The following is a 17132-nucleotide window of genomic DNA, read 5'->3' as shown; positions in this document are numbered from 1 at the left end:
CTCGAAGCCGCTCTGAAAGGAGTTTTTTTTTTTTTTTTTTTTTTTTTGCACTTGCGAAACGGTTTGAGAGCGCAGAGAATGTTTCGACTGAAATCCAAAACAAAGGAGTCTTGTCCACAACACTAATCCCACAGGAGCATTTCTGCCGTATACTAGGAATTACTCAGTATTTCAATCATGTGATGGGCCATCAAGCAGAGGGGTTACAGCGCTTTCCTTGTGTGTTTGGGTCTGAATATAGTCTAAGCTGATGGGCAACAGCGAGGAATTAAACATCCTCACAATGGCATTTTTGACAATTTGTGCTGCGGATGAAAAATATTGTATTTCATCTCATTTTTTCCTTTCCTGTCCCCTCAAACATGTGGGGACAGGAAAGGGAGGGGCACCGTCGGGAAGAACAGAGGGGTCACTAATAAAAAAAAAGAATGTAACCGACATTAAGTAGATTACCTCTCGCTGCAATCTCTCCCGAGGCGAACAAATGTCTCAGTCCACAGTGAAAAGTGTGTTCTTCATAGCCGCACCACTCGGCACGATGATCCAGTATCAAGAGATGGAAATGTTCCCATTGAACATTGACAACATTAGTAACAGCAGAATCAAAACAAACCTAAGCTGTTAGGGTAACTTTTTTTTTTTACCTCCTAACTCAGTGGTGGAAAGAAACTTTTCAAGTAAATGCAATTTTGAAGTAGTTATGAGACTTTATACTTCTTCTCCTCCACATTTTAGAGGGAAATATTGTACTTTTCGGCCCTAATAAATCTATTTGTTTAGCCCGACTGACATATCATATCAGTTGGTGATATTATGCCCCCCTCATCCTTATGTCATTTCAAGACCTCTCCAATTTATATAAAAACACTCGTAAAACACTTAAAAGTAAAAGTCATCCTTAGTTTGTAATTCTGAGGCTGTGTAGTTCAGTGAAGGGTCTGGGTACTTCCTCCACCACTGGTGCTCATGGTACATGACTTGCATTGACTGTGGCTTTTTTCAAAAGGTTCAACAGTTTTACTGCTGGGCTGGTAGACAAGACTCATAAATGTAATTATATGATTAAAAATATGTAACAACCACTTTCAGAACAATGCCACTTGTCAACAATGACTGAATGTATTACCGTCCGTCTAGAGACTAGACAGTTATTACAGACACGAGGCTGGATTTTGGTTCCCAGCTTCAGAGACAGCATGCTGGGCGAGTCAACCAGAGAGACAAACTCTTAAAAAAAGCCGATTTACCCTTTAAGGTTTTAGTCATAGATGCTCTTTCATCTCTGTTATGTGTTTCATTGTTACTGAGAAATGAACTTAAGTTCTTTTAAGGTCTTTAATGTCTGCCTACAGCTTATTGTCAGCGGTATTTAAAGTTGCTGCTCTCTCAGGAAGTTACACTGTAAAAATCATGCAGGACTTCAGTGGAATCTGTTCATCTTTTAAATATACAAGTTTTACTTGTTTTAAAACTTACATTGTTGTTGATTTATTAATTACCCTTTTTGTTTTCAGTTTGAAGAAAACATGATTGAAACTTGCCTTGTTTGTCTTCATCAAAATATGAAGTTTGATGAAGGTTATGAGACTGTAAACACAAAATATTTTTTTAAACATAAAGAGTTTGAAAGTACTGTCTGCGTCAAACGGACTGCATTTGAGGAGAAAATTTAGATCACTTTGTAAAGATTAAAAACAATACACTTTTCTTGTCATTGAAACCTAATTATTGTCAGCAATGTTTTTCATTATTGTAAAAACAACCATGACTTATCTCAAAATGCATTAAAGACGCACAGTTTCTTTCACTTTCCTCAACCTATGAAAAAGCAGGGTCTCAGGAGAGTTTAATCTGTCAAACATGCATGCTGGGAAGTCTGCTAACATGCTGATCATGATCTGAAAACAAAAATTATAAACTGTATTTTTGATAAACTTAAAATAAACACAACTCGTATATTTACATTAAGTTAATGAGAAAAGACCAGCTGATTCCAGTTGACTTTTTACAGCGTATTGTAATTTACTGGCAGCAGTTTCACATAATGTCTTTGTGCCAGTGCTTGAACAAAGGAGCTCCACAGGAGCAGCTGCAGCTGTTCTTTGTGTGAAATGAAGAACCGACTCTTCAAACTGTGAGAAGGTTCGAGGAAATCACGTTTGTTTACATGTGTGACAAAACAGCGGTTGATCTGACTTAATATCTTGAGGTTATTGAATGTGCTTTCTCAGTTTGAGTTGATAGTTGTTTGTTGTTTCACAGAAGAGTTACTATTCTCTCTGAATTAAACTAAACTAATTCTTAACGGTTCAACAAGTTAACCTACATTTTCAAGCAGTTTCACTTCCATTTTAAGAGTTGAAACAGTCCCAAATTCTTTACAGTGTATCATTTAGCGTCCAGCCTGCTGCTGTAAATACTTGACATTCTTGACATAGCAACCTTTACTATGGGTTTGCCAAACCCTTTTAATATCTCTGTGTTGGGTCATCTGTTTATGACCATGCAAGTTAATCATGGCTCTTGTAGTTTGTTACATTTTAAGGGATTTACAACCGCTTGAAATAATAACACAATTATCGGTTACCTAACAAACTGGCTGCCAAGCGATTGTTGCCATCCTCACACAGAAACCCCTGACAAAGGACTAACACACAGCCCATGGAGGAATCATGCTATACAGCCATTCACTGCTGCATGAACTCCCCAAGCACATGAGATGTGACGGTTACTCTCATGAGCCATAAAATACTGCCGCTGCTGACACTTCACCTCTTTTTAGTATAATCTCTGTCTTAATGAGACTTTCAAACGCGCGATGCTAATGGTTTGTGTGTAAAACGAGTCAAATTCTCCTCGACATGCAGCTTGCAGGCTGACAGGGAAACGAGGGACTGAGATCGTCTGGTCGGATCTATAAACTGTTTGAAGAGGGGCGGCACCTCTCACGCTATCACACCTGACTATTTAAACCGATGCGGCCATCAGATCTTCACAATCCGCCCATAAATATGCCGCAATGAAAATTTAATGAGGTATACTTTGTCAAAGGATCAATTATTTATCCTCGCACAAGATTTCAACACCTCCATTAAGCGTCTGGTCACTCCCCGCAGGACTGTTATCTACTCCACTTCAGCACAGCTCGCACAGTGAAAGGATTTCACAAGGCATTGAAGTTGCCAGCTCTCGTCCGCACCGCCCTTTATTTTATCCACTTTGGTATCTTTGTACCACAAAAGCGCGCACACATAATACCCATATGCACACCTCTGCAAGGCACCCACCCACCACCGCCACCCTTGTGTCTCTGTATGAGACCCCTGCCTCATCCCTATTGTCATGTTAATTACCTGTTTGCTCTTTTTTGCAGGAGCCCACCATCCATCAAAGCGTCTCCAAGCTTTTCATCTCACACAGCGCATCTCCACCTGTAATTAGGTTTGGGGCGAGGGAGAAGATGGATTTTGCCAGCACCCTGCAGAGGGAAAAGGAGACATTAGGAAGTCTCGGTGGCTGTTCTGGGACCAGCCTTTAATGGTGTCTAATTGATCTGAGCTGTCGTGGGGCCATGGCTTCATGTGGTAGGAAGCTGATTATCCGTATGTGTCATCCTCAGTGCACACGCATTAGCTCAGCGCCCTGGCTTTTACAGTCTGATAAGGTGGGCGCATGCATGTGTGTGCATACAGGTGTGTGTGCAGGCGAATGCAACTACAATCTTTATACACTCTGCATCTGTGTGACTAACAGGAGGGGGTTGGGATCCTGTTTGTGCCTGTGTCTATATGTGAATTGCATTCAGGGCAGTCACAGATTAGTATGCACCGTATTGCCGTGAGTATATGCTGTGGGTATTTTTACAAGTACGTATGCATGTTGAGTATTTATAGTGGCTGAGGGGAGGCTGTGCCGCGGTCAGAATAATTTAACATCCAGATGTGCGGAAGCTTGGGGGAAATCGATACTGACGAAGCAGGTGATGAGCGCACTGTCATAATGCAGTGAGGATGGAGAGGGATTAATATTTAACAGTAATCTGGACCGAGCAGATGGCTGTTGATGAAAACGTTGAGGAGCGCGGGAAGGAGTTTACATCAAAGCCTTGTAACCGCAGTAAACGGTAATAAAATAGGCTGAGATAATAATTAGGAGGAGATGATAATGGCATATTTTGGTAACCTCTTAGGGGCTGGAAGAAGACAAAATGTTGGGGAACAAGGGTGGTCACATTTTTGTGTTGAAGAGGGAGTTAAATAGAGCATATAAACTAAACATTTTTTAATGGCCGGATACATATTTAAAGGTGCAATATGTAAGAACTGGCCACCTTGCAAATTCATACTCCAAACCAATAGGGGGCCGCATATCACCAGGGTAACTGCTAACTGAAGCTGCCATTAGCTAGTTAGCTCAGTTAGCCATGCAGCTAGTGGTCTGGACCGGGAGCTTGGATCAGTGGGTCCCCCATACACACACCTGTTCTTTCCTGTAAATCACTTGGACCTATCAAGTGGGATGCACCATATTGGATTTTTGCCAGTATCCAATATGCCAATATTTACCAACTCGTTTTGGGACATGCTGCACATATTTTTCCAAGTAACTGCAGAAAAACCTCCTGTTGTGGAATCAACATATTATTTGCTTACAATTATCATAATGACCCACTGGCAGATGCGAACATAAAATGCTTTTAAAAATGTATTGATGATATTTAATGGGCAAAATAAGATTAATTAATTAACTGATTGATCATAATTAAAGCGTCATCTTGTCATCCTTTCATATCTGCAGAAATGGTTATTTCAGGTTGATGGCACTGTATATTTTTAAAGCTATTACTGGCCGATTCCAGTGATCTGCTGTGGAGTATTTCCTTGGTCCCCAGTATTACAATGCACCTTGATCTAATGCTTGTTATTGACAGCTTTGATCGCATTGGTAACTGAATTAGAAAGCACTCAGCTATTTAAAAACACAGCTCCATGACGGTCTATAATCATGAATGTATGTATGGAAGGAGCGGATGTGAGGACGATCGTGTACGTGTTTACTTCCTCACGTCATGTACTGTAGGGACGTCCATGCTGCTCCGCTGACCTTCAGCATGAAATGAAAAGTGTCTGATGCCTCTGGTGTGTTTGGAGGGGCTTTTCTCTTTTTCCGAAGATGGACAGCCATGCATTATTGATTACAAAACACTCCTGCAATGCTATTTCATCTCTATAGCAAAGCTGACCAGGAACTGAGGCTTTATTAATTTCTGTTTTTTTATTCCAGATTCAGTTTGTATTATGTGTGCACCTTTGGTGTGTGTGTGTGTGTGATGTTTGCCTGTTTGCCCCCTCTCTCACCTTCTCTTCACTGTAACACCCAGTGGGAGGCTAAACGGCAGATATGCAGAAACAACTCCCTTATCTCCACATCCCTCTGCACGGTGCGCTGACAGAGAATTGCGCAAGACAAAAGACAAAAGGTAGGCAGAGACAAACCGACGTGGAACAATGGGAGGGTGAAATGCAACCTAACGGTTCTAACACCGACTCTGTCACACCTAACGGCAGATATTTGACTTTATTTTTAACCTTTGTGTTAGAGCAGTTATTAAAACACACATCTGTGCATGCGTGACATCTTCACACCTCTCTCTGCCTACATTTTGTATGTCCTAAGCTCTGCTCATTGTCTCCCTGATTTCTTTGTCTCACTATGCTCCACTTATGTTATTTTGCACAACCTGCAATGCTGTCAACAACATCTCATTGTTATTCCTATTAATTCTAGCAATGTATTAAAGCGTGTCAATTACCGACTGCGAGATGTTAAATATTCATTTGCTCACTTCTTATTTATATTCTAAATTCTTTCCAGTCTCCACTTCTGTAGCCGCAACATTTTTCTATTCAACCAAACAGTAAAGGTTTGTTGAGTTTGATGCGTATTATAGCTTCAATTATTGCGATGAAATATACAAAATCCTCTGCATGGTCAAAAGCAGGAGACCCAGCAGACCGGAGAGTGTTGCTGAGTGTGGCCTTACCTCCCTGGCCCCCCCGTCGAGGATGGTCACAGGGGAGGACGCCCATGGCGACCACGGCTGTCAGATGCTGTTGCCATGATGCCAGAGAATGATTGGTTTCATGGATCGGGACGGTGCTCTCTGACAGCGCGGGGGGGGGGACTCTGCCACACCTGGGAGAAGAAACGCTGGCAGGATGTGAAATGTTAGTGAACAAGGTCATTGCGAGGGTCACTGTAAGACCCTGTCAACCCCCCCCCCCCCCCCCCCCCCCCCCCTTGTTCGTCATCGAGGAATTCACAGCCGGGCCTCGTGCTACTTATGAAAAATATCGTGTCTGAATTTATCCTTTGTTTGGAGTCTGACTTGGGCTTTGTCTGCCTCTGCGTGAAGTGGATCTGCAGACAACAATGTCCTGGTTTGAAAAAAAAGGGGGAAGAGCCAAAACAGCAAGGACACCTTTTAGTCAATGGCGTGCCTCTTCCCCGTCTCCTTAAATTGCAACTGAAGCTTCCGATTGCTAAGAAATCGAAGAATAAATCTTTAATCGTGCGGGAGTTTTTTTCACCAGATACCTCACCTGCAAAGTGCTGCAAACAAGCACCGCATTTTCAAGTCTGACTCATGTCTAGCCGGCTCTGTGGAAATGCCAGTAGCATTGATGTCAGTGCTGTTGGTGAGGCTTGTTAGCATGAATGACAAGGCTCGGGATGTGACTCAACATCAGCAGCTCCCTCACACACTCACCACGTTTTTGTTTTGTTTTTTCCTCGCAAAATGAGTTTAGCATGTCTCCTATAGGGGTGGGCTTCCTGACAATCCCACTCCCCGAGCCCGTGACAATTTTAATGATTGATTGCTCCACTCTTGACTGCGGTGAGAGGGAAGAGAGAGGACCACAGAGACAAAAAAAAAAGAAAAAGAAGGAGAAGAGGGAGGAAAGAGGGGCGTGGACAATCCCACAAGGTCAGAGTGATGTCCAGTCTTTTGTTTTCAGTGGTGAGATCAGTGGCCTGTGCAGCCGCGAGGGGACAGGCAGAGTAACCGGCGGCCTGGCAGGAACAGATGTTCTTACACAATGAACACGCACTTGGTTGGTTGCTTATTCACTAAAAGTCAAGGGGCTGACTTCCTCTTTTCAGAAACAAAAGAAAGACAGAGCAGAGAGCCGTGGCTTTCCACCTGTAGGCCTGTATCAGGGAAAAATGTTGCTGAGGTAATCAGGCTCTGATGCAGTATGATTTACGTCCTGCTAAAGATACGTCCATACAACAGATGGCCGTCTATTTATGGGCATGATAACATGGTAAAGTTGCACATAAACCTAGTGTGTGTGTTTGTGTGCTTGTGGGTATGTGTATGTGGCATTTTTCAAGATCCTTGAGCAGTCAAGCACCCGTTTTTTTTTTTTGAAAAGAGTCAATGACGGCACTCTTTTCTTTGCTCAGACAAGTTGATTACTGCTTCCGGCTCTTTTTACATTTGAGTCCAAATTGGACATAAAGTGTGTACAGGAGGAATTTTTCTTGATATTTGAGCAACACAAAAGCATAATAACAAAAGCCATCACTCATAAATGGTAAATAGAAAATTCAACAAATTCTTTATTATGTTTCAGGTGTCCGTACTTGACTTCAGTGTTTACTTTTCGTTTTCTTTCACTCCCTACATTTTAATATAAATATATGTGCTTTCTAATCCTTGCATATTCAAAATACGCTTGTCACTTAAGTTTTAATGCGCGTGAGGGGAATTATCAATTATTTAACAGGCTTTACCAATACAAAATGAAGGTACAGAATGTCCTTGGAGTTAGACTCAACATGCACTTATTTTTGTGGTATGTTTACAAACAGCTCAGACAAATCCTACTGATTCTACCTTTAGGTTTAATAGTTTTTTATTTACATTAATATGAGGTGTGTTTCAGTCCCCTTTGCACAGAAATAGCCAGTAGAAAAGGCCTCCAGAGGAACACTTTTTGCTTTTATACTTTGAGTGCATTTCAGAGCCTGGACTTTTCAACATATGTACTGTATGTGCGTACATTTGCAACCTCTGACTTTAGGTCATAATAACTTCACTGTCAACAAACCATGAAATGCTTTATAAACTACTTACCATCAGTGTTTATTGAAAACAACTGCAGCTGATGTTGATGATACTTTGTAAATGCTTAATAAATACTGTGTAATTTATCTATAAACATTATTTGGATGGACATTATAAAGATGCAACTGGTGTTTATAAACCTTTACAGCCACTTCATAAATGGTTTGTTAAGCATTAACGTTTGGGTGTTTGTTAACAGTGAAAATAACCATTAGCTAAGCTTTAACTACAAATCCATTTACCATTTATGATTGATGGTTATTATATTATGTGTTACGTATATTTCTCACTATTCTAACCATTACACTACACTACACTACATTATGTATACACTTCATGCAACTATAAAACAATACTACGTAAACACCTGTTTAGTGAGTAGTATCAAATGTGCTCTGAATGAAGGACTCTGTGTCAATTATCAGATAGTTCACCAAGAAACTGTATCAGCAGTTTCAGTTGTAGAATAACGTGAAATGGAAAGCTGTTTTTCCAATGTACCTGAGTATAAATTGATAACAGTACAAACAGTAACCAGTGGATCCATTAGATGGAATATAAAGGTCTCAACAAATGTCAATTTATGGTAATGCGCCAGGACTAAATGATAATTCAGGTCTCTCTTGAACATGCAGACACTGTAGTTAGTCTGAAAAGCATTAGGCTACAACTTAGAGTAGACTAATAATGGAATAAAGACCAGGACCCTTCCGTTATCTGCTACACTTCCTGTTGTTCTGTTTTTAAGTGTTCTTCTAATGAGACATTTTCCTTACTTTTCTATTTCTAACATCTAAAAGCTCATCATATCATGCAAGTGTCATGACCACATGGGACCTGTGCAATCCATGGACCTATACCTAAAATAGTTCACACAGCGTTGGACATCCATACTCTGTCGTTATTCCTTTATTTGAACATGCAGCCATGCTCTTCATAATGCGCTGTATTCCATATATAGAGTTCCTATTTGTGTCACTGGAAAACATAAATTCTTTTGACTTCCTGTCATTGTGCATGCATGAAAGAGATGTTAGCGATACCAGCATCCGATTACAAACAAGGGGACCAGCATTTAAAAAGGAGAGGGTTGGATTGCTTCACATGTATTCACCGCATAGTTAGCACATTCAGACCGTAAAGAGGTCTGAGTAAAAAAAAGCAGCCTTTCAGGAAGTTGAGATCAGTGAGCGCAGTCCTAAACAGACAGCACAGTCAGCTTGTCTCCGGGATTATTGGCCAGAAATGACCAAAGCCATTCATAACTCATTGCCTCCCTCTGCTGGTGTTAGTGGACAATAAAGTCATTTTACGACATGCCTCAAACCCTCCTGAAAAATCGATATGATTTTATCCGTGTCCATGACACTCTATTGTGTGCACAAAACACATCAGGCTTTATGATATTTTTACGTCTGATACTCCGAAGTGACTTCGTTTTTTTTGGGGGGGGTTTGGTATCAATAATTATCCATCTCTATATGTATTATGTGTCATTGGAAATCAATCTGAGTTTCATATACTTTTTGGTGTATTCTCAACTTCAGGACCACCTGAACCTTTCATTAGTTTTGCTCTCTGGGAATACAGTAGTGTGCTTATTATATTCAGAAAAGTTACCTTCTCCCCTCATGAAAAAATTACTTTATCATTCTCATGCTTGTGACATTTGTCTTTAATCCAGTTCCCTGACTGTGTATGTGTGCGTATGTGCATATATTTCTATCTTTGCGTGGAAGATATTTAGCTCTAAACCATATTTGTGTTAACGTTTTAGCCAGTCTTCACAGCTCCAAAGGGCTTTTTGAGGGTTAAGACTTGGTTATAGGGTTAGGGTTACAACTAGGCTTATTTAGCTCTGAGGGTTGAATTAGGTTGGACTAGGGAGGGGGGTGGGTTTCTGGGTAAAGACAATATCTGTAGGATCAACCCATCCTTTAATATCCTAATATCCATCCTAATATGTCTATCTTTCCTGGTGATTGCTGTTTTGGAGTGAGACTTTTACTGTGGGCTACTTAATACTTAAGAAAAAGAAAAATGTTTTCATTAAAAATATCTATCTATTTTTGACAGTTAATGTATGGTTGTATGTTGGTAATAGAACTAAAATAAGATATGGACCGATTTTGAGCCCCTAGTTAAACATAAATATATTCAGAAATATGCACAGCATAAATTCGACATATGGTACACAGCAAGGGTAATAACGCAGTACCCAGCTGTAGGGCCTTATTATGTTAATTATTAGAAAATAAATTAGTGTTGCATTTCGCCAAAAGATTTACTGTAAGTCATATTACAACAAAACAAAAAACAATAGCGTCTTGTGGGCCCCTGAGGGTCTGCCAACAATATAGTTAACTAACAGTTCAGGCTACAGCTACAATCTCTATCCATGAGAGCTGGGCAATATATATCATTATAGTGATATGAGACTATCGTGATATGGCATTACTGTTATCTTTTCCTTGTTTTGAAGGTTGCATTACAGTAAAGTGATGTGGTTTTTCTGGAATTACCAGACTGTTCTACCTGTTTTAATGATTGCCTTTACATTTAAAATATAATCACAATACCAATATCATGGCTTTTGGTCAAACATATTGTGATATTTGCTTTAGCCACCCATTCCTAGCACTTATGAAGTGCTTTTCAGGAGATTTTAAAATATCAAATATTCAGTATGTTGTGTACCATGATTTATTGGATCTGAAATATCCCTATATCTTTTCAAGGCCACATTGCTAGAACTGCTCTACCATAAATTCTGCCTTTACAGAGATGATGATGCTGTTTTGTGTCAACAAAAAATACAAAAATATATTATCATCTTGTGAAAGTCATGGCAGAGTTGTACTGCATTAAACTGCATGGTCCGTGAGTGTACAGTATTTCTGGTACACATTGTTTTTAAATATATGAATACTTATATATAACTTATTTCTAACTTTCAGCCTATTTTGAAGGTATCTACAATGAATGCAAGCCACATCATTTGCAAACAACTAAACTGGCACTTTCTCTAAATAGCTTAAATTAATATTTCATAAATTAATTTTCATAGTTATGGTAAGAATAATGTCCGCTCACTCATTCCCTTCTCAGTAAACCGTCGAAGTTGCTGTCTTGCTGTGTACCTGGAGGTGCTCGTACCGCGGAGCAGACTCTAGATGTCTCCCTACTCCGTGCAGTTGTGTGTCTCCACGGGTACGATGCTGCTGTCCACAGATGACCGAGTAGCCATTTTGAAAAGCAAACCGTTCACAGCACACCCACCCGGAGTACTGGAACTATGCCGCGGGGCCGGCCTCGCAAACTGAGAGTTAAAAGCAACGACGACACAGGTAACAAGTACCAAAATGCAACGAATAAAAAATACAGATCAAGGGCTATCCAAATAACCTGCTATTGTATGGGCAAACATCTCTGCATCTCTTATAATAACACTTCAATGTAGTGTATATAGTCCCCGGATATAGTATTGCGGGTGGGCTTTGCTTTGTGCGGCGAAGGAGTGATTGAGGCGGAATGATATTAATAACATCTCGGTGCCTCTTCTTATTGGCTTCCAGTCTAAATTGGTGTCCGTGAGGGGAAGAACCGCGGTGCTGTGCATGCTGTTAGTCAATGTGCAGCTTTTACACTTATTATTTGTTTATTCATAATTCGCCGTTAGCTTGTTGTTGCTAACTAGCGCGCGTCGCTACCGCTAGCTTCGAGGCTAACACGCCAAAATGTTAGCCATTGTTATTTTTATCCGCTGAGGCACTGTAGCGAGGCTTGCCCAGCCGCTGATGGATCAGTTGTGTGTGGTCAGAACTAGAAGCTGCAGGTCACATTCACACATCGACACGAGCTAACTTAGTGTTAATATGTGTTGTCGGAAAGTGCTCAGTTCGCTAGCATTTCTGGTGTCATCGTCGGATTACAATATTTAGGTTAGCTTAGTGGCGATGACACGTTAGTCGGAGAGCTAACGTGCGTTAACACATGTTTCGGCTGCTGGGTGAACTAAACGTGTTGACAACAGACTCCAAACACGCACTGTCGTCACGATGAGATGTAAAAGATTGGGAGAAATCCATACACATCAGCCACATACTTGGCATCTTGGTAATGCCAGTGGCTGTGACAGCCAAGATTGGTGTGTGGAACCAAACTGTTGAGCATCAGTGTCAAAAGTTGCATCATGAACACCCAAGCAGGTTCACAGACAGATATCAGGTGATAGAAGTGATCTTTTCTTTGCAAAAGACTTCAAATGCACAAATGAGGTACATCTTTAAAAACTCATCACAATTTCCAAAAGCCCAGGTGACGTCTTTGAATTAGTCTTCTTATGACTAACCAACAGTCCAACCCCAAAAGACCTCTAATTTACCACCAAATAAACACAGCATATCCTTAGGTTTACAATCTGGAACCAACATAAGATTGACACTTTTGCCTAAAAACAGTAAATCAGTTATCAAAATGGTCCAAAAATGTTTTTTTTTTTTTTCAATCTAGTGATCAGTGAATAGTTGGAGCTCAAGCATGCACACAGACCTTAAAGCTTCTACTTGTAAGAAACGTTGTCAAAAAACTGTCGCTTTGGGATTGTAGGATGGGTTGGCTGCTTCCCAAAGTGTCACTTTTTGAAGATTTGGAACTGAGACTCAAATTTTTTTAATTTATTTTTTACAAAAAGCGCCTTCAAAAGTGTTGTTGAGCATGAACTAATGCATGATTAAAATGGTAACACGTTGCTATTTCAGTGGGTCTGATAAGTTACAATTATTGTTTCCGTCCTGACAGGAAATTAACATTTGAGGGACATCACTGTATTTGAAGAATTTTTGACATTCAAATTTAAAAGTACTGAATGCATAAAAAAATACAAGAGGCTCTATTTAGAGTGACTGAAGCCCCTGGCTCAAGTACCTAAAGCTGAACTTCAGAACACAGAATTCGTATTTGTTCCACATCATAGTGTGTACATGTCCCTTCAATGCTACACCATCAAAATCTACCTGTGAGTGCACAGATATATTGGACTTGTTGACTGCTATTGGCCTATCTGCAAATAAGCTGTTCACAGATGGCAGTGGCCGATGTTTATCTGATGTGACGTATCCATTTTGCACTGGCACACTGATGAGCCACTGGCTTGTGACATCCCTTTATATGGCTGTATTAATACTGAAAAATTAGATGGGTGGCTAGCCATAAAAGGTGTTTGAAGCAGTTTTCACAAAAAGTATGTATGTAAGTATTGTATGAAAGAATGTTTAATTAAAGGTTGTTTGATAAATGTGTATGATCTAATTTGTATTTCTAAAGATAGTGTAATGAAGGACTGAATGACTAAAAAATGATGAGTTATTTTTTCATAATGAATACTTCTTTGCTTCATTGGCACAAAAATGGAATAAATAAAAAAAATCGACAACAAAAATCAGTAGTTGCTATTGGCCAAATTGCTATTTTAAACATCAATATCAATATTTACATTTTAGGTCATTTAGCAGATGCATTTGTCCAAAGTGACTTACAGTAATTAATAGATACATTCATACACTGATGGCGGTGGCTGCCATGCAAGGTGCTGACCAGCACATCAGGAGCAGTTTGGGGTTCAGTATCTTGCCCAAGGACACTTCAACATGCAGACCAGGGGAATTGAACCAGCGACCTTCTGGTAACAAGAGAAGAGAGGTGGTTATATGATTGGGTCTATTTAAAAATATCGTTTATTCTTTTAGACTGTTTTCTGAACTATAAGGCCACTAAGCACAGCATCTGTTCAACTGAATATCTACTTCACTTCATCTGTTCAGCAGCATGTGCCTTGAAGCATTCCAATATTGAAGTGTTCTCTCTTGCATTTAATCAGATGCGGATCCCAGTGACACTAAAGGGGAAAGTGATGGAGAGCTCAAGGACAAGAAGTGCACAATATGCTCCCACATCTTCACCACTGAGAGCCAGCTGCAGAAGCATCTCCGTGAACATGAGGTCAACGATAAGGTTGGTACGGCACCTAATTCTAAGTGTCAGCAATCACTGTTATTTATCCATACACAGTGAGAACAGCACGCTCACTCTATCATCAGCACTTTTTGTATTTGTATTCTTTTTACAGTTTCATACCGTCAGATTTTGGTTCTGGCTAGTATAACCACATCCAGCTGTGGCCGGTCACTGGTAGCTGCCTAGATGAATAACGCTATTATTGGCATATAAACAGCTCAGCTGGAGCAGTTGAAATTTAAAGGGGAACTCTGGTAGTTATAAACCTGGGGCATACAGCCCCCGGGCCCTGTGTTCACATCTGGCCTTTGGAGTCAGCCGGTAGCCACAACAAGGCTGCAAGATCCTTTTTATAACCATAAAGTCTTACAAGGAGAGGTCTCACTCCGACATCTCACAAGGTGAGTTGTTATAGTTGTTTCCTGCTATGGATTGTTGAAATCAGCTAAATATTCAGCCATGACTTTGAATATAAATTCTTGCTGTCGGTTCCTCTATGTGAATTCATTTCGGAGCAAGACTTTTACTTGAACAGGACTCTTTAATGAAAAGGCCCATCTCTGTCGAAACATTTCTGTAATGCTGTCTGGCACATTATGTCAGCACTGCTGTGTGTGTGTGGTTGTGTGGGTGTGTGTGTGTGTGTCAGTCAACTCGCTATCGGAGAGAGTCTAACTGGAACGGGTTTATTGATGCTGCAGTAAGTGAGCATTGAAACAGTTTTAGATATATATTGATATTTTTGACTAAAGGCTTGATAGCATTTCCAGTACCAATGAGGGAGAATTTTCAGGATTTCCAATTTTTCATGTTGAAAAGGCTCAAATGTGTCCAGCTGGGCAGAAAGTTCAAGGAGACGCTGTCACACGATGTGAGGCCAAGCAGCGCAGTATATCCCAGAGCAGAGCGATTTAATGGAGGTATAAAGCCTTTAATGGAGCAGTAACCTCCATCTGTGAGGTAGTTGACCTGTTGTTGATTACCTCCACAAAGCACAACAAAAGCACTTTGTAGGAGAAGAGAAAACTCTCCAGCTGACATCCCACTCGAATTTAGTGCAGGTGGAGAGCATAGCTCACCTGCTGTTGTGGATGATAACATATTAGCTACAGGTTGGATTTGGGCCAAGCTTGTAGCTTACCATCCGAGCTGGAGGTGTCCTGGATTATTCAGCTTCAACGAGTTTTTACAATGTGAAAATCTGCAGCTGTATGTAGATCCCATTGTTTGTTTGGCAGACACGGCACAGGTCTAAACTTAGTCTGCCAACCAATCAGGTGCCAGAGGCTTCCAAAGCATCTGATTGGTGTTCCTACCAGCAGCCTGGTCGACTCTTTATTTTCTTTAAACAGAACACACTGAAGGTGTGAATCAGCAGTTTCAATATAATGATTCCTTGGACAATGAGCTGATATTTGCCAGTAGTCACAAAGTCTGCCCTGATATGATTTTGACACAACAATTGTTTTGCCGATCCCCATTTTTAGCTTAAGCATATGACATTTTACTTTGTTAGCCTAGCAGCTTGCTGACTCTTCCTCTTCTCATAGCTGAACAAGTTATGTATGTATTAGTCATACTTTTCTGTGCTCACTGTTGATTTAATTCCCTGGATCACCCAACAGAACACCACAATTCAATTTCATCCTACACGCAAGCATGCACATTTCAGCCTGACATTGTCAGAACAGAGCAGCTGATATTGCCGGTGCAAGAGCAGCAAGTCAGCTGACTGCTCAGTGGAATGTCTTGTTTGTCTGTTGACCAAAATCCAAACCATGAAATGGGACTTTAGAGGCACAGAGTTTTTTGTCACCAATGTTTTCAGTTAACAGGGTGTTTGTTTGTTATTAATGTCTAAAGATGAGCACAGCGAAATGACTGCATAAACTGCAGGTCTAAATTTGGCCCTGATGCTCAGCAGTGCGAGACGTTTCTTTTGCTGCGTTTGAAAGTCAACGGAGCGCATGAGCACAACTTGTTCTCAGCCCCTGAACTTTGATCAGTGGCAACTGTTGTTGAACTGCATTGGTTCAGTCTGGCTCCTTGGGGAATTTAAAAAAATCAATGTGCTAGATTTTTGGTAGCTATTAAAGTGTTTAGTTGATAATTCAAAGTACAGTTTGTGTGAATGGCTGCTTCAGTGAATTTGTTGTGAGTAAATCCAGGGAAAAATGCATACAGCTACTTCTGTGCCTTTGCATTGCAGGTCTGTTTTGTGCTGTGGTCATCAGAAGTCTAAGTGAAATTGTGCTATAAGAAGAACTAAAGTTGCTTAACCAAACTCCCTGTCAGCGGTGCCTGGTAACGTTCTTAAATAGCGCAGTAGATGTCACACCCCCCTAACCTTCTCGTAGATGTCGAATCACAGCCGCAGTTTCCTCTGTCGACGTGATCACTGGCCAATAATTAGTAAATGGGCTTCAGTGGCTACTTGTTTTGTTGAATTTCCACTTGCATATCTATGGTCCTACTTGGGAACATCCAAAAATAAATGTTGCTCAAACATTTGAATGTTCACAGTTGGAATCCAGTGAGTCACCTGATGAGTCAGAGGCTTCTGCTTCCTGCTTGTTTTGTATGATTTATGTGGTAACTTATTCTTTGTCCAAAATACAACAGATGTTTTTAAAATTTTTTTATTATTGTTATTTATGAATCATATTTGTAATCAATAATGCATGATTGTAAAAGTACATATACAGAACAACTGTGCATTGATTTCTGTTGAGTAATGAAGGTTTTTGTAGTTAGTAGTTAATGTGTGATTATTTCTTTAATGTGGCCCTGATTGTCAGTTGCTTATAGCATTAGCATTAGCATATAACATTCGTTATCGTTACCCACTCCTCTTCAGATCAGTCTACACTCACTGTGTTTCTCTGTCTCACTAACCCTCTCTCATTCCCTTTCTCATACACAAACAGCCACTTTAAACACGTCAGCTCAAAACCATTTCCAGTTTTTACCCCTACCGATCGTT

The 17132-nt window shown here is 40.4% G+C and overlaps 2 protein-coding genes across 3 annotated transcripts in view; one reads left to right on the top strand and one right to left on the bottom strand.

Moving 5' to 3' along the window:
• LOC115567011 (zinc finger protein 516-like) overlaps positions 1-11368 on the bottom strand; it is a 79425-nt gene extending 68057 nt beyond the window's left edge. Inside the window, exons 1-3 of the mRNA XM_030393129.1 lie at positions 11275-11368; positions 6044-6210; positions 3354-3478 (exon numbers count right to left, since the gene is read on the bottom strand). The gene's annotated coding sequence lies outside the window, so the exon portion shown is untranslated. The remainder of the gene's footprint in view (positions 1-3353; positions 3479-6043; positions 6211-11274) is intronic.
• znf236 (zinc finger protein 236) overlaps positions 11321-17132 on the top strand; it is a 56565-nt gene continuing 50753 nt past the window's right edge. Inside the window, exons 1-2 of one of the 2 annotated variants that reach the window (XM_030393125.1) lie at positions 11321-11481; positions 14013-14146. In XM_030393125.1, the coding sequence (XP_030248985.1) occupies positions 11430-11481; positions 14013-14146 (186 nt within the window). In that variant the 5' untranslated portion in view covers positions 11321-11429. The remainder of the gene's footprint in view (positions 11482-14012; positions 14147-17132) is intronic. The other variant, XM_030393126.1, reaches the window with a different exon arrangement.

This window comes from Sparus aurata, chromosome 17, assembly GCF_900880675.1.
Source record: "Sparus aurata chromosome 17, fSpaAur1.1, whole genome shotgun sequence".
Lineage (NCBI taxonomy): Eukaryota > Metazoa > Chordata > Actinopteri > Spariformes > Sparidae > Sparus > Sparus aurata.
This window is presented reverse-complemented; position numbering and strand designations above follow the sequence as displayed.